General features: G+C 41.9%; 1 protein-coding gene and 1 pseudogene across 3 annotated transcripts in view; both read left to right on the top strand.

The window, feature by feature from the left end:
* The window catches only part of SEL1L2 (SEL1L2 adaptor subunit of SYVN1 ubiquitin ligase), an 83609-nt gene extending 57889 nt beyond the window's left edge, over positions 1-25720 (top strand). Inside the window, exons 9-17 of one of the 3 annotated variants that reach the window (XM_074317676.2) lie at positions 331-408; positions 5920-5982; positions 6527-6614; positions 8946-9094; positions 10242-10407; positions 10515-10589; positions 14823-14995; positions 22923-23051; positions 23207-25720. In XM_074317676.2, the coding sequence (XP_074173777.1) occupies positions 331-408; positions 5920-5982; positions 6527-6614; positions 8946-9094; positions 10242-10407; positions 10515-10589; positions 14823-14995; positions 22923-23051; positions 23207-23326 (1041 nt within the window). In that variant the 3' untranslated portion in view covers positions 23327-25720. Of the gene's footprint in view, positions 1-330; positions 409-5919; positions 5983-6526; positions 6615-8945; positions 9095-10241; positions 10408-10514; positions 10590-14822; positions 14996-22922; positions 23052-23203 lie in introns of all 3 variants that reach the window. The other 2 variants (XM_074317677.2, XM_074317675.2) reach the window with 2 other exon arrangements.
* Positions 2774-3117, top strand: LOC109458411 (large ribosomal subunit protein eL33 pseudogene; annotated as a pseudogene).
* Positions 25721-26387: the final 667 nt, after the last annotated feature.

Genomic DNA, 26387 nt, shown 5'->3' with positions numbered 1-26387 from the left:
TGTTTCCAGGGGTACTACAAACAGTGAATTTAGACAAGAAAAATTAGAAAACACAAATAAGGTTCATTTTTTGTCCTAGGGCAGGGTCACTCCAGAATATATGTAGTAGATTGTTTCTTTAGTTTTTCCTTCGTATAAAATTGAGGTAAAATTCATAAAACATAAAATTAATCATTTAAAAGTGTTCATTTCAGTGGCATTTACTACATTAACAGTGTTGTGCAACCATCACCTTTACGTAGTTCTAAAACATTTTCATCACCCTCAAATTCCTTAGTTGTTGTTGTGTTTTTGTTTTTTTTACATCCTCTGTTAATTTGTTTTTTCTAGATGTATTTAGAGGGTAATGATGCAGCACCACAAAATAACGTTACTGCTTTCAAATACTTTTCCATGGCAGCCAATAAGGTATGTAGTCAGCCCATTTCTGCAAACACATGAAAACACTTGGTTTTATTACATACAGACTGGTGCTGTAGAGGTGACTCCAAGCCCCATGCCTGGCTAATAGGCCTGGGAGGAGATGTCTGTCCTGGAGAAGAAAACTGCTAACAATGAAATACAGGGTTGAGGAAGAGGGAGACATGTCTGGTCTTCTTGGTAAGTGGAAAATAGCAGTGACGTGTGCTGTCCCAGCAGGAGGCCAGAGGGAAGCTCAGTTTTCCCCTCTCCCATACAGTAGATGGGGCTATCTAGCTCAGGAAACAAGAAATAAAAGAGATGAAGACAGATGACGGGAAAACTCAATCAATGCAGTAAGTTCTAGACAAAACCAACCAAGAAATGCCCGGTTTTCTCCCGTTTGATCTTACCCCAAAGCCAGAAATCCCACTGGCCCAAGAAGAAGGTTGTCAGAGAGGCAGCCAGGACAAGAGGATCAAGAGAGTGACTCTGGAGACATTTGGGTTGAATGGCAGCCCTGCTACTTACTAGCTATGTAGCTATGGGCAAGTTACTTAACCTGTCTTTGCCTCAATTTCCCCATTTTTAAAATGGGAATACAAGATTTGCCTTATATTGTTGTTGTCAGAATTTATTGAGTTAACATTTCTGTGCCTTCTTTTGTAAAGTACTTGAAACACTGCCCAGCACATAGTAAGTGCCATGTTTCAGCTGTTATCTTTTGCTATTATTCTGGGGCCAGTTATGTAGAATAAACTTCAAAGCATATCCAAGGCAGAATGGATTGGATCTGTGAGGAAATAGTGTAACACGGCTCCTGCCGTTGAAGTTTTTTGCCTGGGTTCCTCAGTTCCGTGAGGCTGGTATCTGTCAGATAAAACTTAGTGAACTACTCTGAATCCTTTTAGTACGTAAAGAGCGTCCTAATAGCAACACCCATCAACCTGGTGCTGGTGAATGGCCTTCATCAGCTTTTTATCCCTGCACAAGAGGGAACATTTTGTTGTTACCATGTCATACTGCAACACTGGCAGTAAAGATGTGCTCAGATAGGGGAATATTTTCAACTATTCTGTTTTTAAAAACCCACACACTGCTTTATGAGCCTATTTATAAATGACTAACACTTCAGTGCTGCTGCTATTGTGGTGTAAATTACTGAGAAGGCTGGTGCTGGGTTCCTCTCCCTTGCAATTACATGAAATTGTTGCTCAGCAAGACAGTTGTCTGCGTACCATTAGATTAGGATGACAAAGGAGAGCCAATTGAAAAAGAGGTGGGGTAATGGAACGGGAAGATCTCTTAGAATCTGGCAAGTAACCCTGACTTGTCAGCCCAAAGGAATAATGCCAGGAATTTAGTGTGTAAATTACCCCAGCTCCCAAGCAATTCAGGGCTGTGGAACCAGCAGTGATCTGAGCTATTCATGCTCCAAACCTAAGCTACCTTCCTTTACAGAGGAAATCTGACACTGTAATTAAGGTAATTGCTCTGAATGGCACCACGTAGACATGGCCATACATACCTTTATCATCACCCTGACAATTTGATTTCTCACTTGCGGCCACTACTAAAGTAAAAGCTTCCTGTCTCCCACTCTTTGCACACCCATACTCTTCTTTTACTACTTAACAAAACAAAACAAACAAAAAAAACAACCATTGCTCTGTCAATTTGTTTTTAAGTCTTATCAGTACCAGGATGCAAAGCTACAGACTTTACGACCTCTTTTGTCTAATTACTCAGAAACATGAACAGTTATCCTATGTGACACTGGGCCTATAATGGACCCTATCCTTCTGGTTTTCTCTCTCACACCTCTGAACACATCAGGTGCATTCACATCTCCACACGTTTGTCCTTCCCTCTCCCTTCCCAGACTCTCCCATTCTGAATCCCACGCTTCCCCCAGAGCAGTGTTTAATCCTCTCTCCCTCCACAAAGCTACCCTTACTCTCCTGGACTCACATAAACTTTTCCCTCTTCTTAACTTGCCCTGCATTCACTCTATGTACTGCTGGAACATTACTGCTTCTACCTTGTGCCTTCTTTCATACTGTCTGAAGGCCATTTCTCTTCACCTAGAGGACGGCAACAGTCTTAATACATAGTAGGGGTTCATTAAATATTTGCTGAATAATGATCATCTGCTCCCTAAGTTCAGGTCAGTTAACCTCAGCAAGAGTATTAAGCCCTAAAGTGAAAGATATATATGGGGTGATTGCCTACAAACATTTCGTTGGGCTCAGAAAGTCTTTTTAAAATTAGGAAATTTCCTTTTTCCACCATCTTGGCGCCTGTGGAGCTGAATGGAGCTCTTGCTGCTGAAATTTGGGGGCCTGCTGGGAACAAGACATCTAAAACAACAAATATGTCTGGAAGGCTGTGGCACAAAGCTATTTTTGCTGGCTATAAGCGGGGTCTCTGGAACCAGAGAGAGCACACAGCTCTTCTTAAAATTGAAGGTGTTTATGCTTGAGATGAAACTGTATTCTATCTAGGCAAGAGATACACATACAAAGTGGATACATGTACAAGGCAAAGAATAATGCAGTGACTCCTGGTGGCAAACCAAACAAAACCAGAGTCATCTGGGGAAAGGTAACTTGTGCTCATGGAGACAGTGGCGTGGTTCGTGCCAAATTCCAAAGCAACATTCCTGCTAAAGCCATAGGACACAGAATCCGTGTAATGCTATACCCCTCAGGGATTTAAACTTACTGAAAACTAAATAAAGTGGATTTGGTCTCTTGTAAAAAAAAAAAGCAAAAAAAATCAGGAAATTTTATACCAAAATGTGGACATGCAGCCCTTCTTGGAAAACGGGAAGAGCTGACCATATGAGGCTGCCATTCCATGTAACAGCAACTGCCTGGAGCAAAGAGCTAATGAAGAGCTGCTGCCTTTAGACAGGGCAGGTACTCTCCACCACTCCATTACCTCGATGAATGTGCTTCCTACATTACCGGCATGGCCACTCCTGACCTGAAAGGTCTAAAAGGTACTCCCAGCCTTAAACAGCTGGTGAGTCATCCAATGAGCCCCTGGTTGCCTTGGGACTCTTTTACAGAAAGAAAGCAATTTGTCTCCACTATTTTAATGTTCTCCTTCTCTCCCTCTCTCTTCCATTCTCTTTTCCTTTCCCGTCCATTTTTCTCAATTACCCAAAAGAGGATAACGAGAAGACAGACTCACTAGACTTTAACACATCCATCACACCAGCCCTTACTACTCCTAGACCAGACTATCCCAATACTCTTAGGACTTCAGGTAGATATAGCTGGGGAGAAGGAAAAAAAGCAGCAGACATATACCCTCTGCTTTCAATACAGGTTGACCATCCATAAGAATTCCTACAGTAGCTGGCCCTTTGATATTCATAGGCCCAGACTTTGGAGTCTTAAAGTAGTTTTGAACTATGCCTTCTCTATTTATATGCTATTCCTGTATCACTAAGGGGTACTCTGGCTCTATCCACAACAACTACATTTAGGTAGTAAGAAGAAATCTGGAGTTTTCTATCAGAACTTAAGTTCCTGAGGAAATACTATAAACCTATAAAACAAACCTACAGATTTGCTGAATGAAAGCTAAGTGGCCAAACTTGGCTCCTTACTCAGTCACTAAAGGGTGAAATGTGTGATGGGAGATATAAAGAAAAAGTGAGTTTTCTGGTGGGGAGGTTACTTTCAAGGTTCATTCTTCATCAGGGATTAATATGTCTTGGCATAGAATTAACCCCTGGTCATTTGCAGACTATAAAAGAATTTACAAGACTCTACAAGAAAAGATTTGAAAGTCAAAAAGGGAGAAAGAATTCTATTTGGAACTGGCAGAAGTTTTGCCAGGGTAGTCTGAGAGGGAGAACTCAGAAGCGTTCTCAGAAGGGAGACAGAAGGGTAAGAGAGACACTGGCAAATGGGAGTTAGCCAGGGCAGAGTGCACTGATGAGAAGGGGGACAGGTGCACTGATGAGAGGGAGTTTTATATTTTTCCATGCAGGATGTAGGTGCTTGTCAGCTTGCAGGGGGGCTGCCATTACAATTGTCTTCTCCTGGGAACGGGCCTGTTCCCATCTATGATGGATGCCAGCTTGCAGGGGGCTGCTGTTGTGTTTGGGAAGCATTCTGTTCCCATCTATGATGGGTGATTGTTAGTTTGTAGGGGGTTGCCGTTGCAATTGGGAACTGTTCTGTTCCCATTCACGATGGGTGTAAGGTGCTTGTCAGCCTGCAGGTGTAGTGCTAGCCAGGGGAGTCACAGCCAAGTGGTTAATGTTTAAGATCGTGTCTATTAACCCACAAGCCCACTCCTGTTAACTCTTCGCCTATCCCATCCTGCCAGCTCACAAGCCCACTCCCGTTAACTCTTTTTTTTAAAGATTTTATTGGGGAAGGGGAACAGGACTTCATGGGAACAGTGTGTACTTCCAGTTTTTTTTCCAAGTCAAGTTGTTGTCCTTTCAATCTTAGTTGTGGAGGGCGCAGCTCAGCTCCAGGTCCAGTTGCCATTGTTAGTTGCAGGGGGTGCTGCCCACCATCCCTTGCGGGACTCGAGGAGTTGAACCAGCAATGTGGTTGAGAGCCCACTGGCCCATTTGGGAATTGAAACGGCAGCCTTCGGTGTTAGGAGCAGGGAGCTCCAACCTCCTGAGCCACTGGGCCGACCCCCATTAACTCTTTACTTGTCTCATCAAATAGGCATGAACACGTACTAAATGTTAAATGTGCTAAATACTCCCTAGACTGTTCAGAATACAAATCAGAAAAAGAAATGGTAATTAATTTAGCATTAAATGGAAAAGAAAACATTGGTGATGGTATAAGCAGTCAAATTTGAATAAGGAAACAGATACCAACAACACCATCCATAATGGTTACACTGAAATTCAGATTCTCTAAAATGTTATTTGGCCATTTATGGCAACCTCCTTTGTCCAAAGCACATAACGTGTCTGGATAGATTTCTCCCTTCTGGAAAACTCCTACACATCCTTCAAGACTCAGCTCAAATGCCACCACCTCTGACAACTCAATCCCTCAGTCCTTAACCTCATGCAGGCAGTTGAGTGTCCCTCTTCTAGGTGCCCACACACTCTTGATCTGTTTCTACTATAGGCATTACCACATTTGACATGATTACTTTAAGAGGTCCTACCTAGAGAGTCAGAGCCCACTCACCTGTGAACTTTCCAAGGCAGGGATCATGGTTTATTCATCTTGTAACATTTACCTCCTTCCTCTGCCCCATGCCTCCTATGGAGTCACACACAAAGCGACTGCTAAAGAAAAGCTGAATGAAAAAATGGAATAAAGATTTGACTTTCATTTCCTTCTTTTTTCTAGTCAGAGGGAGTTATGAAGGTGTGAAAGGAAACTAAAGAGGGTCAGAATAATTTGTCAACTGCCTGATTATCTGCCTACTGGGTGCATTTCAAATATTTTGAATTATTTTTCAGTAATTTTCCTTATCATTAATTCTTCTGGGGCTTTACATGGGTTTTTAAAACTGTTCTAGGGCAATGCAATTGGTCTTCATGGGCTCGGTCTTCTTTATTTTCATGGGAAAGGAGTTCCTGTGGTAAGTTAAAGAATTTCATTACCTTTTCATGGTCATTGATTAATTTAAAGAAATTAGTCTCTATTACCTGGTTTGCCAAACTATCATATCTGATAATAGAGAATAAAATAAACCACTGAAATGTTTGTCGAAGAGACATAGAACAAGCTTATGACCTGAATAACAATATTAATTGTTACCTAAGGAATAATAACCTAATGTAATAGTAACCTTAGAAATCATCTAACCCCTGAGGACTTCTTTTGATAGAGAAATTTATCTTTTTAGGTAACATCTGTCTTTGAGGACCTTCCCCCAATATCTAATAAAACTTACTTTCAGTGTAGGGAAAGACATAATTTGCAGTGAAAATGAGATAATTATTTCCTAATGTAATATAATAATAAAATAAAATGTTTAATACTTCTCATACTATTTCAATTAGCTTAAATCACATACGGCCCTATCGATACTCTTTAAAAAACAAAAACAAAAACGTAGACAGCAATTGTTACCATGGAGTTGTACATACATCTCTGAGTAACAGAGTATAATCATCTTGCAGAATTATGCTGAAGCACTTAAATACTTTCAGAAAGCTGCAGAGAAAGGATGGCCCAACGCACAGTTTCAGTTAGGCTTCATGTACTACTGTAAGTACTACAAATTTGGCTGCCTTACGTACAATGACAAATGATTTTTAGTCTGCTCCTTTTTAAACAAAAATGAAAGGACTGATGTATGTGGTTTGGAGAGAACATACAGGCAATTTGGGGAGAAATTTGCAGAAGACTGAAGAAAAAGACACCAGTTGTGAGAGGAGGCAAGAGGTGCAGAGTCGGGATGCTCACCTTTGAAAAGGTTAAGTTTGAGGCGACTTGTGATATCCAAAGCACATACCCAGAAACAAGTATGAAACTCACTAGAAAGGTCAAAGTTAGAGAAAAACATTTGGAATAGGATAAACATAAACATGTAGGTATTTGTTAAGAAAGGCTGAGGTTGCAAAGGGAAAGGAGAGTGTGAGAGGGAGGAGCAATGAGCCCAGTTAGAAATCTGGTGATTCTCTGTGTCATATTGAAGAGATGGGCAGAGAAAGAGTGGTCACAAGAAAACTGAAAAGGCATGGTGAGAGGAGTAGGGGGAAAAAGTGATCTTATGGAAGCAAGCCAGGGATAGAACTTTCAAGAAAGAGTAAATGAATGAGCACCCCTCTGAATGCAGTGAGAAGCTTGGTTCTCAATTCAAAAAAAATAAAATAAGAAAGGGTCAAGTATCCGCGAGACTTGTCAATATCGAGGATGTTAGTGAGGTCATTGGACTGGCTGGTGTAGAAGCCAGATAGAGTGGGTTGAGGTGTGAATAGAAAGTTGAGGAAGTAGACGAGCAAAAATATTCTTGGAAGTACTTTGCCTTTAAATGGAAGGAGAAGGAGAGAGATGTAATGGTAGCATGAGGGAGACCGAGAACCAAGAGGGAGTTGTCTTTCAGATGGTTAGAGATGTGAGTATAATTTTTGGCAGAGAAAAGAGGGCCAATCAATGGAGGTGGTTAATGTGTCATGGGAGAGATAAGATAATTGATGAAAAAGGGGTTCTGAAAAAAGTTGGGTGGCATTAGAAGCTGATTGGGCCCAGGGAGGTAAAGGCATCATTATTCTTGATAGAGAGAAGGGATTTCTTATCCTCAAAGACAGAAGCAGGAAGGGAAGGATGATGCATATGTAAATCTGGGGCGAGGGGGAAAGAGGCAACTGAGGAAAGACAAAGTGAGGGTTTCCCTCAGTGAGCTAGGAGGTACAAAGTTGTCCTCTGAGAGCAGAGGTAGAGTGATTGGGGTAGGGGGTGTCAGAAAGCCATGGAGGTTTGTAATAATCTCTGTGGGGACTGGGAGAGGACATGCCAAGACAAGTGCCAGGAGATCTGAACATAGGAGTCTCTGCACTAAGTCCTCCTGTCAGAGGTGGAGTGAGTGCAGCAGCAAACTGCATCATCAAGGAGGGCAGATCTGGCCACAAAGTAGCTGGCATTTTCCACAGTAGTCCAAGGGGAGGCCCTGTTCTGCACTGCCTTGGACAGTTGCCTAAGACGGCCTTGTTCTTCTGTGCATTCCACGTCACAGGCCCAGGATCTATCAGATTTCTTAAGTTTTAGAATAAGAGTAATAGCAATAGCTAATGTTTATTGGTCTTTGTATGTATTAACTAATTTAGTTCTCTCAACACCTCTAGGGGGTGTCCCCCACTTTATTAGATGAGTAAACTGAGCCATATTGTTGTTAAGCATCTTGGCCAAGATCACAGTGAAGCTGGGATTCAAATCCCAGCAATCTGCCTCTAGAGTCTTTCTTAGGCGCTACATGGCACTGCTTCTAAACGCTATGAAATGTTACTGCTGGAGGGGAATTGAAGGACCAACTAGTGAAAGCCCCTCCTTTTGCAAATGAAGTGGCTATAGGTGCTTAACTCACAAAAGATGTAATGGGAGAGCCAGGACAAGCATCTCAGCTGCTGGGAGGAGTTGATACTCTGCCCTAGGTCCCAATGCCTCTCCTTGCTCCGAGCATGAATTGAATCTGAGCAGGGCTTCCTGGAGATGGGATTTGCCTGCTCCAAACTCCATAGTTACGTCTGGGAGGAGCTGTACTGGTCTCGGTATAAAAGGATGACAAGGATGGAGAGACACCTCATGGTGGGGCTTCCGGTCCTTAGAGACCACCATCTGGTCTCCTTTTCATTAACATTAGCTATGCCATATTGAGGAAATACAGTTCTCCTTCAGTTTTCTGAATCGGTCAAGAACAAAGATTTCCATATTCTTACTTAAAATTGAATTCAACTTTCCCCCCCAAAACAGTGGAATTAGAACAGCTTGACTTTTGGTTGGCTTTTCCCATCCTATTTAAAATAGCAGGGACCATTATAGCCATAGGATATCATGTAACAAAATAAATAAAGGCTGGCTCAAACCAATTTTAATTTTCAGCTGGCTCTGGAGTATGGAAGGATTATAAACTTGCCTTCAAATATTTTTACTTGGCATCTCAGAGTGGGCAACCCCTCGCCATTTATTATCTGGCTGAGATGTACGCAACAGGAACAGGAGTGTTAAGATCATGCAGAACTGCTGTGGAGGTAAATAATGAAATGTTTTTAAAATACTTTTCATTTATCATACAGAAGAGGTGATACTGCCCTTAAGTTGTTGGTGCTTTGGATTTTATAGCTATTGTCTCTTTTCTTCCAGCTGACAATGTGAACACTGACATTTGTCAGGGAGGAAAAGCAGTGATGTAACTCAGATGGGGAAAGGGAGACAGAGAAATGATCCCTCCTTTCTTGTGTTTGACTTTTATCAAGTTCAGAGCTCCCTCAGAATTCAGCTAAGGAGCTCTGCTTCAGCCTTCATTCAAATCGCCATGGCAATTTGGCACTTCTAGTGGGATTGGGGGTGTGCAATGTGGGAAACGAAAGGCTTGCTTTAGCCTAGAAAATGTAGTCTACTTCTTCCCCAAAAGCAGGGTCCTTAGGTATTTGATGACTTGGATGACAACCGAGAAAGTTATTTCTTTCAGCCTGAGCCAGTGATGTACTTTACAAAGGAATGCTTTTAGGAACTTAATGCCCTTCATTGATTTATTAAATACCGGCTGCACCAATATAAATACCTCCATGTTGCAATCTGGCTTTTCTGAAACTCATTTCAAAAGCTGCCAGCTAATAATCTATCTTTAGATTTGCTCCTTTGCCAACTTCCTAATGAATTATGTATGGCTAACCTCTTTTGGTTACATAAGGGCTATTCAGCTAAGTTGACGTTTGTCCCCATAGAACTCGGCACAGCTCCCTCATGGTTATGTCACCTACACCCTCAGGCACTGTCTTCCCTTCATTCTCTCCTTTCCACATCAGCTGGGGTCTTATAACTCGCCCTCCCAGAGCAGCAGTGCCCAGAAAGGCCCTTTTTTATAAATAGAAGTCAATACATTCTTGTTGTGCCAAATAGCCTTCTAGTCAGGAAAGCTGATTACACAAATATAAAATAAGCCTCAGGAAGTTTCAGCTCAAGACGAAAAAACAAAAAAAAAATACACACTTGTAATCTTGGTGTCTATGAAAGGTATTAACTCTTAACTCTATATAATTTGCAAAAGCCATGCTTTAGACCGGAAATTTTTGCCTGACCAGCTAGCAAGGAACTGAAGACGGATGTCATTTATTTTTTACCTGGAATGAAGTATATTGGCTAAGTAGTCTGCTTGATTTCTCTTCTCATATACAGCTTTATAAAGGTGTTTGTGAACTAGGCCACTGGGCTGAGAAATTCCTGACAGCATACTTTGCCTATAAGGATGGTGATATAGATTCTTCTCTTGTTCAGTATGCACTGCTTGCAGAAATGGGGTATGAAGTAGCTCAAAGCAATTCAGCATTCATTTTGGAATCGAGTAAGATAAGTTGAAATTCTCTGCAATTCCTTAATCCTACATATGCATATATAACTTTACTATAGGGGTATTTTAAGCCTTCCTAATGGAATGTCTCCTTTTTTTAGAAAAGGCTAAAATTATTGAAAGAGAGAAGATGTATCCAATGGCATTTCTCCTATGGAATCGAGCTGCCATTCAAGGTACAGAACTTAGATAAAAATGAGCACATCCCTGGTGCCCATCCATTATTTTCACCTGATTTGTGTCAGCTGAGTTCTTGGGCACATAAGCCGAAAGGTACAGCATATAAAGTGGGTGGTATTTCAAACTGTACTAGTGTTAGTGTCAGTCTTTGGTTAGAGGTTATTTCTAGGAATTTATTTTCTTTGTTCTTTTCAAGGTCTCCATTTTAGCAAACCATACAAATTTTTCTGTGGCTCTGTCTCCATAGCACCAGACAGCTGTTTGAAACATGACAGTGTTACTCAAAAAAACAATTTTCTTGGTCTGGCTTCAGTCACTCATTTGCTGAGTTTTATTTATTTATTTTTTTAACTTATCAGAAGTGTGACTGACGTCTCAATGAGTTTACAGGTAAAATTACTTATAGATCTAAGACTTGTTTGATTTCTCTTTTAAAATATCACATTGATGATTACCACAAACTTCAGATCTTTATTATAACAATTAGCACATTAGCATCAGGGAAAAAAAAAAGTCCAAACCCAGAGTTAATTAGCAAGATCCTCTCCCCTTTCCTGGCGTTCCCATGCCCTGCCTGTAGGAATCATATGTGATAAGGACCACAAGATAGCATTAGTGGGAGGGCCTTGGCAGGTGGCATTTGCATCATTATGTTTCATTCCGTTCTTTCCCTAAAATTATATTACTAAGAGCAGAGAGGCGCTCCCCTAGTGGTGCAGTGGTAGAGTTCTTGGGGGGTGGGAGATGAGGGTAAGGGGGATCAAATATATGGTGATGGAAGGAGAACTGACTCTGGGTGGTGAACACACAATGGTATTTATACATGATGTAATACAGAATTGTACACCTGAAATCTATGTAATTTTACTAACAATTGTCACCCCAATAAATTAAAAAAAATAAAAGTAAAAAGAGCAGAGAGATACTGCAAAGCTGTCGTAATTGGCATTTGGATATGTGAGGAACTCTCTTGCAGAAAGAGAGCAATTTTACTTCCAATTAAGTTTCTTAAAACCATCTCATGCTAAGGCCAAATCTCGCTTTTCTACAAGAAGTGAATGGGGTGAAAACTTATTCTCAGCTGATGCTAACATGAGGCAGAGAAAAAAGTCATGGTTGTACCTTCTCACCTCCAGCTGAGCTGGTAACACAGTAGTAAGCCATCCATGCAATTTTAGTGACAAATTTCCTTGAAAAAGAAAAGTCTCTTTTCTAAATGCAATAAAGACCTCGTTTGGAGTGGGGAAACAACACCAGCAACCTCTTAGCTCTGGCAGATTAGCTCAACTGCAACGAATACAGGTTTATTCCAAGCCAGGAAATAACGTGGAAATTTCACCAAGGAAAAGAGCCATTGAAAATGAGGGAACATTAATATTAAAGATGTGGTTCCTGAGTGGCTCAGGCAGAGAGCTGAAACATCAGGGCTCAGTCCATACCCTGAGACTGTGAAATTGAAGGGGAAATCCTGACCACTGTCAGGTGACACCCTGGGAGCCTGTCAGAATTCCCACATGCCCCCAATTAGGTCTCTAATTAGGGTGAAGTTGACTACTCTGGGAAACCTGCTTGTGCATAGCCTTCCATTCTCAGCTACTTGAGGGGTCCTGCTGACTACTTATTAAGACTGAAAACACCCAGAAAGCCTGTCCTTTTGTGGTTATGGCCCAGAAGGGATCTTGGGGTCAAACGAAGGCAGCTTTGTTCAAAAGTAGAGATGGACTAGGTTTCTCTCTAGGGCTCCTGGGGCCTCTTGCTTCTCCAAGCCCATTTCTATAAGGTCTTGCCTACCTGCACATTTTGATGTACCTGAGAAGCAAGCCCTGATAATGAATGTCCATGGCAGCTTAAGAATTTTATGACGTTACTTCTACTCAGAGCTAAAGCTAGATCATAACGTTATATTTTAATAGAGGATTCTAGAAGATTAAAAGAACTTCAGTACCCAAGGAATCAATTCCAAAGTATTTTAAGCATTGCACTAGGCCAAATGGAATTTGGAAGGAGTCCTATAGCCCTAAATGATGCACCTCAGACCATTACCCGCTAACATAGTCTAGGCTTTTCCAATCAAGCCTAGACTATGATAGAGGGATTGGCCACAGCTGAGATGAATGTCCTACATCAGCATTCCCTCATCTTTTCAATCAACATTGTCCTTGTGAATGGAAATATGGACCCCAAAAAGATCCTAAGAGGTCATCACTAAATGGCCTTCAAAAGACTCAAATCCTATATCTTAAAATGTCACATGAATTTTTTTCTACTGAATATATCCATGTTTGTTGGAAAATAAGATTCTAAAATATTTAACATCTGGGGAAAGTATTTTCTAAAAAGTTTCCTACCATGTCTATCCATTCATTCTATAAATACTTATCAAGTATCAAGCTTCAAAGTTCTTGCCCCCATGAGAGAGAGAAAAAATAAAGTAGTAAACAAATAAGATCACAGTGAATGATATAAAACATGGAGATGAGATAGATAACTCCTGGGGTGGGGGCTGAAGGGATGCTTTAGACAAGGCAGTCAAAGAAGGCCTGTAGAAGGGAAATGACATTTGTAGTGAGACCCGAATAATGAGAAACCAGCCACATGAAGAGTCATAGAAATTCCAACCATGCCAGGCAGAGGGACTTGAAAAATCTTAATGCAGGGATTTTGAGGCCAGAATGAGCTTGAGCTTGAGCTTGGTGTTTTGAAGAAATAGTAAGAAGGCTAGAGCATATCGTGACCTGCAATAATCAGAGAGGCAGAAGACAGATAAGACACTACTGGTAGGTCAGGTAAGTATGGATATTATTCCACGTGCAAAGTGAAGCACTTGGATCTAGCACAGGGAATAACATGATTTGATTTGATGTTTTTAAAAGATCATCTTGGCTGTTGTGTGGAGAATAAATTGAAAAGATCAAAGAATAGTGTATAGGCTATTGTGGTATTCCAGGCTTGGACTAGATGGTGGAAGAGATGGCAAGAAACAGGTGTGTTGTAAAGGAAGAACCAATAGGACTTGCTGAAGGATTCAAAGATGAAAGTGAGAGGTAACAATTAAGAATAATTATCCTAGATTTATGACCTGAACAATGGTGATGCCCTTACTGAGATAGGGAAGACACTGATGATTTTGCCTGGGGGAGGGAGTAGCAGGATGTTAGGAATCTCTGTTGGATGTTTAAAGTTTGAGATCCAAGTAGAAGTCAATAAGGCAGTTATAAGAGTCTGGGGCTTGAGGAGAGACAGAACTATAGATATAAATTCAGGAATAGTAAACATAAAGACAGCCACAGAACTAGATGAGATTACCTAGAGAAAGAGGTGAGATAGAGGAGAGAGGTGAAGGGGTGGGGAAGGGAGAGAGAAGAGAAAATAAGGGAGAGAAGAAACAAAAAAAAGAAACTGAATAGCAAGCCCTTGATATTCTAAAATTTAGAAGTTTGGTAGAGGAGGAGTCAGGCAAGAGTTTGAAAAGGAAAAGGCCTATGAGGCAGGAGTGAAATCAAGAGGATGCAATGTCACTGATGCCAAGATAGAGCTAATGATTTCAGTGCTGCTTAGAGGTCCAGTGAGACAAGGATAGGGAAGTGGCCAATGGATTTGGCTAATGGAAGTTAACGACCACCTGGAAAATAGCAGATTTATGGAGGGAGGGGAGCAGAAGCCACATTAGAGTGTGTTGAAGAATATTTGGGAGATGAAGCCTTGGAGATGGTGAGTGTAGAACACACTTTTGAAAAGACTGAGTGAACAGAGAATTGGGGAGTAGATAGAAGGAGATAACATAGTAACATAGTATAAAGAAAGGGTTTTTCTTTATAGAAGATACCAACTGTGTTTGAATGACTGATGGGATTGATTTAGAAAAGAGGGAGAAACTGATGATGCAGGAGTAGGGCTTCCGAAGTGGAGTCTGAGAACAGGAGGGGTGGGATCCAGTTTCCCAAGAATTGACCTACTACCTTCAAGAAACAAATTTTAAATGTAAAATTTATAATTTTTGTTCTTTAAGAACATTTGTACTATGAGAGTTATACTGAGAAGACAGCTAGCACTGAGTGTTATATTTTATCTCCCATGAATTATATTTAATACTGATTCTAGGATTTAATACTGATTCTGAGAGGGTTTTTTGTTTGTTTTGTTTTGTTTTTTACTATTGTCATTAGGTTGAGTTATTGGGAACTACACATGAATCATTTGGGTTCTTCTCTTTCTAATATTTCTACCAGGCAATGCATTCGCTAGAATAAAAATTGGAGATTACTATTACTATGGCTACGGGACTAAAAAAGACTATCAAACAGCAGCCACACATTACAGCATTGCAGCCGACAAACACCACAGCGCACAAGCCATGTTCAATCTGGCCTATATGTATGAACATGGATTAGGTATCGCAAAGGTAATTGTGTTGGTAATAATCCAAACCTAGTAATGGCAGCTCTATGGGAAGGGAAAATATATACATGTTTTGCATTTCATTGATGTCATCAAAACGTAAAGGAAGGGAGGAAAAGACTTACTATTTGCTGAGTTGTCCTATGTGCCAACACATATTACTTACTTTAATAATAACCCTGTGAGGTAGAAGTTATTTTCTCCATTTATACCTAAGGATATAACTTATGAGTAGAATAATCTAGTCTAGGTCAATTTGATTAATAAATTCATGCTTTTCCCAGAAATTCTGGTGGGCCCTATCCTGACTCCCTTTTACCTCCGGGCCTTTTCCACTAAAATTTCCATCGATTCTCAAGCTCTTAGTAACAAGGAGAAAGTGGTAATGAGGTCAGAGCTGGATACTGAAGTGGCATTAATCCAGAAATGTCTATGAAACACCCAGTGTGTACATGACACAGTGTTGTGCATTCTAGAGAGGCCCAAGAAAAAGAGTTCTCCATCCTTCAAAGACTACACATGCCTTGAGGAGATGAAGCATATTCATTAAGAAAAATAGCTAACTAAACAAGGAGATATTGGATAAATCTCTTACACAGTGAGTGTAACTATGGCAGAAGACGGCATTGCCATCTGACAGGGTGATAAAGGCTTATTAAATTTCAATAATGATGTTGCGGAAGAATGATGAGGACCGAGAGACTCAAGCGGCTCGCAGAGATCAGGGAGAACACAGCTTTATTGCACCAGCGGGCTCAGTGAGATTGTTCCCAAAGAACTGAGCTCTAACTGGGGTCAGGTGCTTTGTTTTATAGGGTTAGACCTCCGGGTTAGGCGGGAAATCCAACCGGGGTGCTAGGGAGATCCGTCCCTAGCAGCTGTGATCCCTCAACTTTGTTTTGACAGGGAGGCCTCTACCTATGGTGCCCGCGGGAGACATCTCCAATAAGGTATGGGAGGAGGAGGGGAACTGGAGCTCCGATAAGGAGGGGGATTGAGTTCTCAGTGGGGGCCTGCAGGAAAAACCGTCCCAACAATGACAGTAGCAAGGTGTTGGTTTGTTATGTGTTCTATGTCATTTAAATCAGACCACCTACTCAATGACGTAAGCCCTATAATTGTCCTCAACGTTTGCCTCAGGAACTGAAGGGCAGAGCTTAAGTCACACGGCCATTTGCAGAGTTTATCAGTAGTGATATCACAATTTGAACACAGGCCTGTCTGACCTCATATTTTTGCCGTGAGAGTGGGCCGTAAATTGAGTCATTCTTAGGTCTCAAGCATATATTTTACTTCAGTATGTATATTTCTGACTGCATTTCGAGAGCCAAATATAAGGGGGCTTATCAGCTTTTCTGTGCTCTTTTCTTCCAGTTGTTTTAGTAATCATTGGTAGGGGATTTTCTATCTAGCAACTGCTAAAGGTGTACACTGCAACCAAGGGTGACACATTCAGGTCCTGACAATTCAGCGGTGGTGATCCCTGCCTTCCTGTGGCCTGCCTTTTTTGCTGATCACTTTACATCAGCCCCTGCACCCTAAGCAGTAGAAAAAACGTCAAATGCAAATCCAATCTGTTTTCCCCATTCCTATCGGCTGCAAGCTTCCTATGTTTACAAATTTGGGGAGAGGAGGACTGCATTCTATAGCAACATTAGATGATTCTTTGGATGTCATTTAGCCACACCTCACTCCCCTCCAGCTGTCATCCACATCTGTAAAACAGAACCAGTACCTCCCCTGCCCCAGGCTTTGAGGTTAAAATGAATAAGCTTTTGTGAAAAGGCTTTGTAGTCAAACAGTGCACGGAATGACTGTTATTTAGATCAGAAGAGAATTTGAATAACTGCCAAGTAAGGCTTCAATAAGATTAAAGCTTTTGTTCCTCATTCCCCATGCAAAAAACATAACAATAATGGTGAGAGGAGCACTGTCCATATAAAGGATAAAAGTGACCCCACCCCATGGATTAAATTCAAATTAACTCTCCCGCCCCCAGTAATTCAAGAAGGACTCTGAACACTGGGCCAACTATGCAAGAGAGGACACTGCCAGCTGGCACCGGCTGGCCAGCTGCATCAGTATTTGGTTTTCCTTCTTGGAGTCACCGCTGACTGTTCTCCTAAGCACTTTCTTCACAATGTCAAATAGCAGTTGTCCAGACATGCATTTCATACTTTTAAAAAAACTTTGAAGTTTCTCTCTGGCCACATTTCTGTTTTTTTGTCAGGGTTCCTATTGTATCATGGGTAGTTCATTTTGATCAGTCTCTCTCAGTTATAGATGTATTTATTTCCTACTGAAAGTCTCTACATGGAAAAAACAAAAACAAAAACCCAAAAACTGTACTTCATCTCAAACCTGGCTACAGGAATTGTAGATTTAGTTAATGAGGGGCCATTGCTCTTTGTCCTTATTAATTTCTTTTGTTTAGCAGTTGGAAAATAATAACCAGTACCCAGGTGTCAAGTTTATTAATCTTGTTATCTCATAGAGTATTAAGGAGATACGACCTTTTCTAATTCTTAAAATGAATATGCTGATAATTAAAAGCCAGAAGCTTGTTCCAGTGATGGTTAATGAGAGCCAAACAATGAGAACAGTCTTTTCACAGCACTTAAATTGTGGAGTAATTAAGAATTTCTTCAGCAAGCCACTTCACAATCCTCTTTATTAGTTAACGCTCGTGCAAAACGGGGGGAGGATGAGAACAATATCATTATTAGGATTTCTCTGAGAATTGAAAAACGTGTGGTGTGGAATCAGGTTTTGCAAACTCTGTATTTAAGCCATCTGGGAGAAGTGAAGTATAAATTGACTTTTAGTAAATAAATGTAAAACAATGGGTCCTTGGGGCGGCCAGTTGGTTCAGTTGGTTAGAGCGCAGTTCTCATAACACCAAGGTCACCAGTTCGATTCCCACATGGGCCAGTGAGCTGCTCCCTCCACAACTAGACTGAAAAGAATGACTTGACTTGGAGCTGAGGGGTCCTGGAAAAACACACTGTTCCGAATAAAATTTATTTAAAAAAAAAAAAAAAGAGAGAAAAGAAAGAAAAAAAAATGGATCCATGTTGTTCTCATCCATTTTTAGGCATTGAGAATAGGGTGATGCAGGTGAATTATCCTAATAGCTTCACTGAGAAGCATCTCTCTCCCCAATTCCTGACTTCTCATTGAGTTCAGGACAAACTGTTCAGCCCAGGACAAAAGTTCAGCCCAGGATGGACTGTAGTATTGTTCCGGGAACACAAAGACACTACCTAGTGGTTAAATAAGCAGGCTAGGAGCAGACTACCTGGATTTCAACCTCAGCTCTGCCACTTACAAATTACGTGGCTTTGGGTAAGTGATTTAACCTCTCTGTGCCTCAGTTTCTTAATCTTTAAAATGGAGTTAATATCCTCTGCCCTATAGAATGATCATGAGGTTTAAATAAATGAGTGATGACTGGTATGCAGTGAAAGTATGTAATAAGTATTAGCCATTACTATGAAACGCAGTGCAACCATTAAAAATAAAACATTATAGACTAAAGAATATCTTAGGAGATGGTATAATTATTTGAAATATATTGTTTGGTTAAGAAAGCAGAAGACAAATATTATACAAAGTGAAAAATTCCTAAATTAAAAGTATGTACATAAGAAAATATATAAAAATGCTGAATGCTGCAAGGATGCATATGAAATATTACCAGAACTTATCTCTGCACAGTGAGATTGTCGTGGTTTTTTAAAATTTGTTAATTTCTATATTTTCAAAGTTTTCTCTAACATATAGTATATTTATAATAAGAAAACAAAAATTATACAAAAAACTACCTCCTCCAAGTATAAGAAATTTCTGATGACACCCAAAGTTTTGGGGCTGGAGAACTCCTGCATCATGTACTTGAACTATTTTCATACACCAGATGCTTTATTGCTGGAGAATTCTATATCTTTGAATTATAAGAAACTCTTTTGAATATGTGGGCATTGGGCAGTACTTTGGCACACCTGACATTTTAGTTAGGATCATTTTATTTAAGAAGAGTCTGTAGATATGTTTACATAATCTCCTAAATCACCAAATTTAAGGCAAAATAAATGCAACTGTACCACAGAAAAGTTTAATGTAAGTGGGTTAGTTGTGCATTGGACTTATTTAGTGAACCCTGACCATCATCAAAACACTATCAAGAGGAAATTCTTTGTGTGAACTATTTGGATTTATTACTAAATAGCATAAAGAACAAGGAGTCTTTTTTTTTTTTTTTTTTTTTTAAGGAGGGCACAGCTCACAGTGACCCATGCAGGTATCAAACCAGCAACCTTGGTGTTATTAGCACCACACTCTAACCAACTGAGCTAACTGGCCACCCCTAAGGAGTCTTTTTTAGAGTCTAGTAATAAAATTTCTTTTATATACATTGCCCTAATTAGCCACAGGAATTTCTTTGGAAATTTTAAAGAAAGACTTTCCTATCCACTCCACCCCCACTGCAAATTGTGAGGCTGCCTGGTTAAGGAGTGAGCTCATCCCACTTTAATACTTCTCAAAATTTTTTATTATAAATCTAGTGACTGAATTGTGACAGTTGTGCCTCAAAAGATAAATTAATAACTATTTCCTGACTCAAATAAGAAGGAATGCCAGAGATTTTGACAAAGGCTGCCTTTTCCTGAACTATTCAAGTCAATATACCTTTCATGTGTGGGGGGTTGACACAGCCGTTACATTCTTCTGGGTGCTTTCAAATGAGCACCCACTGAATTTATTGGAATTAGAGACACAAATTAGAGTTTTTATGACATCCATTTCTTCTGTTGCCCAGAAGATTTGTTCATAACAGTCTCCTGAATTTTAAGTATTTTAAGCAAAAACATTCCTGTTTCTCCAACAAATCAATTTACCAGATAGCAAAACTTTGAGAAAATTTAAGAAATGAGAAGCAGAACACAACTGAGAGAGGACATCGCCTAAGAAACGGTCTAGCAGAGGCCTCAAGGATTCATAACTATTGAACTCTGTATTGAAGTTCTGGGAGATGGAGAGGAACAACAAAGTGACCCTGATGACCAACATTTGTGAAAAATCTCTCTTCTTCCCCTTCTTTTGAAAATAACCCACAGATGGGCCGGCCCGGTGGCTCCATGCTCCAAACTCCGAAGGCTGCCGGTTCGATTCCCACATGGGCCAGTGGGCTCTCAACCACAAGGTTGCCGGTTCAACTCCTTGAGTCCCACAAGGGATGGTTGGCTCCACCCCCTGTAACTAAAATTGAACACGGCACCTTGAGCTGAGCTGCCGCTGAGCTCCCTGATGGCTCAGTTGGTTGGAGCGCAAGCTGTCAATCACAAGGTTTCAGTTGGATTCCTTGAGTCTCACAAGGGATAGTGGGTAGCGCCCCCTGAAATTAGCAATGGCAAATGCACCTGGAGCTGAGCTGTGCCCTCCACAACTAAGACTGAAAGGACAACAACTAGACTTGGAAAAAAAAAAAGTCCTGGAAGTACACGCTGTTCCCCAATAAAGTCCTGTTCCCCTTCCCCAATAAAAAAATAAATACATAATCTACAGGCACCCAAGCAAAGTACAATTCTGGGGCTGGCCTAAGGCCCTTCAACCTTTAAAAGCAACTCAGCCTTTTCATTGTTGGGAAACAAAGCAAAAATAAAGCTGTCGTGTGGGGCGGCCTGCAGGGTCTCTACTCCCGCTCCCCACATAAGAACGCAGGACATGGTGAGGCCAAAAAGGAACATCCACGGAGCCACAGGTAGGGGAGTCATACCACTATGGTCTCACTGGAGGCTGGGTTCACACGACGTGCGACCAGCTGTCCGCTTTGCTGCCAACCAACCAACTCTACTCTCCTCGACTCGACTGCCCAACATAGCCATGGCAGTTATATTAATGGCCAATGGCTCAATGGTTACAGCTGACGGCCAACTAGCCACAGCTGACTGCCATCTACTACCCAAGCCAGCACCTTTCCACATGAGGCTGAGAGCCTCGAAGCTGCTCTCTGGGGCTCTGTCCCCACAAAAGCAAACAAAAACAAGCCATAAGTAGATGGAAATTAAAAAAAAAAATGTTTAGTGCCATGACATAATTTAATGGTTGAAAACAGTCCCTAAAAATATAGTATGTCCTTTGAGGATTCAAATTCCAGCCTGAGAACCGAAACAGTCTATTCATTCATTCAACAAATATTACCAAAGTCTTGTCTTACCATGTCCGCAGCATATCATAAAGCATTGGGAATTCAGGGGTGAGCAGGTAGTCCAAGTCCTTGCCTTCAATGACCTGGAGACAGACAAACAAATTCTATAACTTCAGGTATGATAAGTACTGTTGAGAAAACTAGGAACTTTAAATATTTGTTGTGGGGACAGAGCCAGTTTCCAGGCTCTCGGCCTCACATGGAGAGGTGCTGGTTCAGGTAGTAAATGACCATCAACTGTGATTGGATGGCCATCAGCTGTGGCTAGTTGGCCGTCAGCTGTAACCAGTGAGCCATTGGCCACTAATATACCTGCTGTGGCTACAGTAGCAGCAAATGGGGGCTAGCAAGAAGATGGTGGTGAGCTAGCAAGGGCAGATTGCAGTTAGCAAGGGGTTGGTTGGTTGACAGAGAAGCAGACGGCAGGTTGCAGATCGTGTGGCTCCTGCTCCCTGTGTCTCCAACCCAGCAGGAATATAGTGGTATGACTCCCCTATCTACGGCTCCGTGGGTGTTCCTTTTTGGCCTCACTGTATCCTGTGTTCTTGTGCGGGGAGTGGGAGCTGAGACTCTGTATGACACTTGTTACTATCTGTATTACTTGTTTTAGGGAACTGTACTGTTAGTGCCGAGTGTTCTCCTCCTTTCATTGGAATCTAACCTAATATTGAGTCTATGTGGTATTCAAGAAAGCATTTTGAAGATGGTGTTAGTTTCCTATGGCTGCTGTAACAAATTACCACAGATTTAATAAATGTTACCTCACAGTTTCTGCAGGTCAGAAGTCTGGGTGAGCTTGATTGGGTCTTCTGCGTAGGGTCAAAAGCTAAAATCAAGGCTGTGTTCCTTACTGGGAGCTCTGAGGAAGCACCCACTTCCCAGCTCATTCAGGTTGTTGGACAAATTCAGTTTCTGGCACTTGTTGGACTGAAGGCCCCACATTTCTTGTTGGCTGTCTGCATTTGTGGGGACAGAGCCAGGAGTGCAGTTTCCAGGCTCTCGGCCTCACGTAGAAAGGTGCTGGCTCGGGTAGTAGATGGCCGTCAGCGGCGGCTAGTTGGCTGTCAGCTGTAGCCATTGAGCCATTGGCCACTAATATAACTGTCGCAGCTGCGTTGGGGAGTCGAGTCGAGGAGAGTTGAGTCGGTTAGTTGGCAGAAAAGCGGACAGCAGGTCGCATGTCTTGTGAATCCAGCCTCCAGTGAGACTATAGTGGTGTGACTCCCCTACCTATGGCTCCATGGGTGTTCCTTTTTGGCCTCACCACATCCTGCGTTCTTATGTGGGGGGCGGGAGCAGAGACCCCGCAGGCCGCCCTGCACGACAGAATTCCGTCTCATTCTTTTTATGTGGCCCTCCAGCAATGGTGTGTTGAGTCCTTCACATACCTAGAATCTCTGACTTTTTCTTCTGCTACATCTGACATTCTCTTCTGCCCTCAGCCCTGAGAAAACTCTGTGATTAAGGGCTTAGGTGATTATATTGAGTCCACCTGGATAATCCAGGCTAATTTCCTTATCTTAAGGTCTGTAACCTTAATTACGTTTGCAAAGTCCCCTTTGCCATGTAACACACTCGTAGGTTCCAAGGAATGAGACATGATCATCTTTGGGGGAGCCATTCTGCCTACGACAGATAAATTACAATATTTCTAACAATAGCTTCTGTTGACTTACCCCTAAAGAATATGTACCTAATGAGCATGGGCTGTTCTTGTTTGTAGGACATCCACACAGCCAGGAGGTTATATGATATGGCTGCTCAAACAAGTCGCGATGCTCACATACCTGTGTTACTCGCCCTCATGAAACTGGAAACTGTGCATTTGCTCCAAGATACCCTGTTTTTTAATGTAAGTTTTTTCTCAAATGGGTCCCACATCTCTGAACACTCCAATGAGCAACATTGGGAAGTGGAATGGAGGGAGATGATGGTTCTGAACAAAGTGGGAGGCGTGGATTTTTTTTTTTTTTTTTTTTTTTTTTACAGAATGTCTCTTGTCAGCAGTTTATAATGCGATGGAAATGGGTAAAACTGGACAACACCCTGGGACCATACTGGGATTTATTTGGGATTGGCTTAATTGTGGCGGTGCTGATCTTCTTGCTTAGAAATCGTTACGGGTAAGATCCGGATCACAGGAAAATCTGCTCGTGATAACCAGTTTACTCCAAGGCATCCTTGCCAAATAAAGAACTTCCTTGCCAGACTCAAGAGTCTGCTGCAGATTTCCCACACAGGGCTATGGTGGAAAATGGACAAAGCTTGGGACTTAGCCGCTGAGAAACCATTTCAGACTTCCTGGTTAGTGGAGGTGGGCACTCGAGGGGGTGCTGGGGACTGTTCACCTAACACTTCATCACAAACTTGTCATCGTGGTGATCTAATTCTGAGTTTGGTAAAGACCGCCCATTTTTATGTTATTATAACAACCTTTCAAGAGGACAAAATGGGTGTCTCGCTCCTACAGACACACTGAAGTAGGGAGTAGGGGGAGCTCTGGGAGGGCAGGAGCAGATCCCTCAGAATCTGATAAAGACAAAAACTACAACAGACCCTTCATCTTGTGGGAATGATCCTGTGAACCACATCATAATCCCGATGAGCGAAAGCTCCTGGGGCATGCTGTGCTAGGGGGCTGACTTGGACTCCTCACCGAGGCGCCTTCTAGCAAAGCTCCATTAGCAACTATGTACCATACAACGTCATTTGGGGTCTGTCCACAACCCTTCCTTCCATCCCTCTTTGGAATCCTGTTCCATCTGGGGAATCCCCTGTGCAGTACGCATAGAGTGGGATGGTACCAGCCTCCTGGAACAGAAGCTAAAGTGTCCAGTTCTCTCTCCACCCTGACAGGCAAAGCAGGGTCTCAGGCCTGGGGGAAGGGTAGGTGAGGAGAGTCCAGGAGGCACACGACTGATGTCTAGGGCCAGGCTTGAATCTCAGCTCCACAACTCTTTAGATATTCGACTTCTCTGAGCCTCAGTTTCCTGATCTGCAAAATGGGGAAAAAATACCTATATTAGAGAGCTGGTATGAGGATTAAAGATCACAGGGCCTGGCCTCTAGAACTCCATAAATGGTGGCTTTTAATATTCTTTAAAAACTCATGGCAAATTTTTGGAATATAGGGACAGCTGAGCTGATAACAAGCTGTGTGGTTTCAGGGCCCTGCAGTCAGTTCTGCAGCCAAAATGCTGGGTGTTTTGGTCAGAAAAGACCCTGCTTGCCTACTTGAAATCCAATGTGGGGACAAGAAAACAGTTAATTAATAACATCAATCATAATCAGAAAGCAGAATAAAATGGGGGAACATTGGGTTTGGAACCAAACAACCTGGATTTGAGGTCTGGCTCTGTCCTTTAATAGCTCTATGACTTTGGGCATAATTTCTCCAAACCTCAAGTTTTTCCTCCATAAAATGGGATTAATTTCTACTTCACTGGAGTAATGTGAGGCTTAAATAAGCCTAACTTCAAAAGTGGTTTTTATGTGTTGCACATACACATAGTAGCCACAGTCATTTATTTGTCCGTGAACTAATCCTGGCCTGTCTGAGGTCCAGGTGTTTAGAATTTCCTGGAAATTATTCCTGATTTACTAGAGAGTTCCAGTGCCAATGGATCCAGACTAACTTGTATAAATGTAAAAGCGAGGAGCAGACATCCAAACCCCAGTTCAGGGCCCGAGGGACAGGCTGGCCATGCAATTCTATATGACAGGTTTCTGGAATGTGCACGTCACACACGAGGATTAGGGTAAACAGGCACGTGTGGAAGGCTAAGCAGGTGAGTCCTGGCTCCAAGTCTGGATGACACATGAACTCCTTAGTGGTGAAGCTTGTGGAAGTAGCTGCAGGCAGGGGTGAAAGGGAGACCCTTTTTGTGGCTTGCCGGGTAGAGTAGTAGAACACTGCCTGAAATTTAGGAGCAAGGGCAGCGTGAGCTCATCAATTTCCCATTTCAGCTAATTACTCCAAGTAAATGTGAGCAAAGGCCTTGAAAGTATGGCGATTTAGGGTGTTGGAGTCACTCAAATGTCCATTTCTGAGCCTCTTCTCTGGAGGCGCTGCGGGAGCAAATCTTTCTCATCACTGTGGTGCATGAACGGGCACCTGCTGGCACCTGTGCAGCTTCGTGATAACTAACCAAGGGAGAAAGAGCCTCCCGCTTCCTTCCAGGTTATGACAATCCCGCCCCTCCACAGACACACCAGCCCCTGTTCTCTTTCCTGCTTCTGATAGCTTTGAATAAAAACCAATAGCCTGTGGAGTACAAGGAAACTTGTAAAAAATCCAATTTTCTTTGTAAGTTCTTTTTTCCTCTATATTTCCTTCCCAGATTCTTTATGAAAGTGGAGTAGCTGTTCAAGTTGATATTTTTTTTTAAAAGTAAAGAATTTTTTTTTTTCTAGAGCAGCGGTTCACGGTTATTTCATGGGGAACACACTTTTGGAATTCTATGCTTTCCCCCCAAGTCTTAAATGGTGGGTTTTAACAGGTATGGGTGGGAGTATCTGGGGAAGAGAGACAAGAGAGACAAAAAATTGGAATAAAGAGAATAAAGTCCTAAGGGAAGCAGGGCCAGACGGGTGCTGCTTCCTGCAGTCCCATCTCTGGGAATCCCAGAAAGCCAGAGAGGAGGGTGTGCTGAGGCTGAGAAGAGGAGAAAAGAATACACTATGGAAATCTGCCATGTGCCAGACTGTCTTCTGTTTTTCATTCCATCTTCATGGTGAGGCCAGGAGGTAGATATAACTGCCTCTGTCACACAGGAGGACACTGAGGCTGTGAGAAGCTATGTAACTTGTTAAGAAAAGATCACATAATAATGTGATTACATAATAATAAACAACGAAGCTAGAATTTGAGTCCAGAAGTGACTCCAAAATATGTTCTTTCCTCTATATTACTTTTCCAGTTATCTCTTGCTGTTTAACAAACTACTCCAAAACTTAGTGGCTTAAAACAACAGTCATTTTATTATATCTCAGGAATTTGGGCAGGGTGTGGCCATGTGGTTCTTCTGTTCCATATGGCATCAACAGGTCACTCGTTGGTGTTCACTTCATGGATGGGCTGTTATAGAGTGCAAGACAGTTTTATTCACATCCCTGGCCCCTTGGCAGGGATGGCTGGAAGATGGCTCAGCTGTGAGTGTTGACCAGATGTGATCTCTTCAACAAGGCA

This window comes from Rhinolophus sinicus, chromosome 13 (genome assembly GCF_057876585.1).
Source record: "Rhinolophus sinicus isolate RSI-liver-muscle chromosome 13, RSI-T2T, whole genome shotgun sequence".
Classification (NCBI taxonomy): domain Eukaryota; kingdom Metazoa; phylum Chordata; class Mammalia; order Chiroptera; family Rhinolophidae; genus Rhinolophus; species Rhinolophus sinicus.
This window is presented reverse-complemented; position numbering and strand designations above follow the sequence as displayed.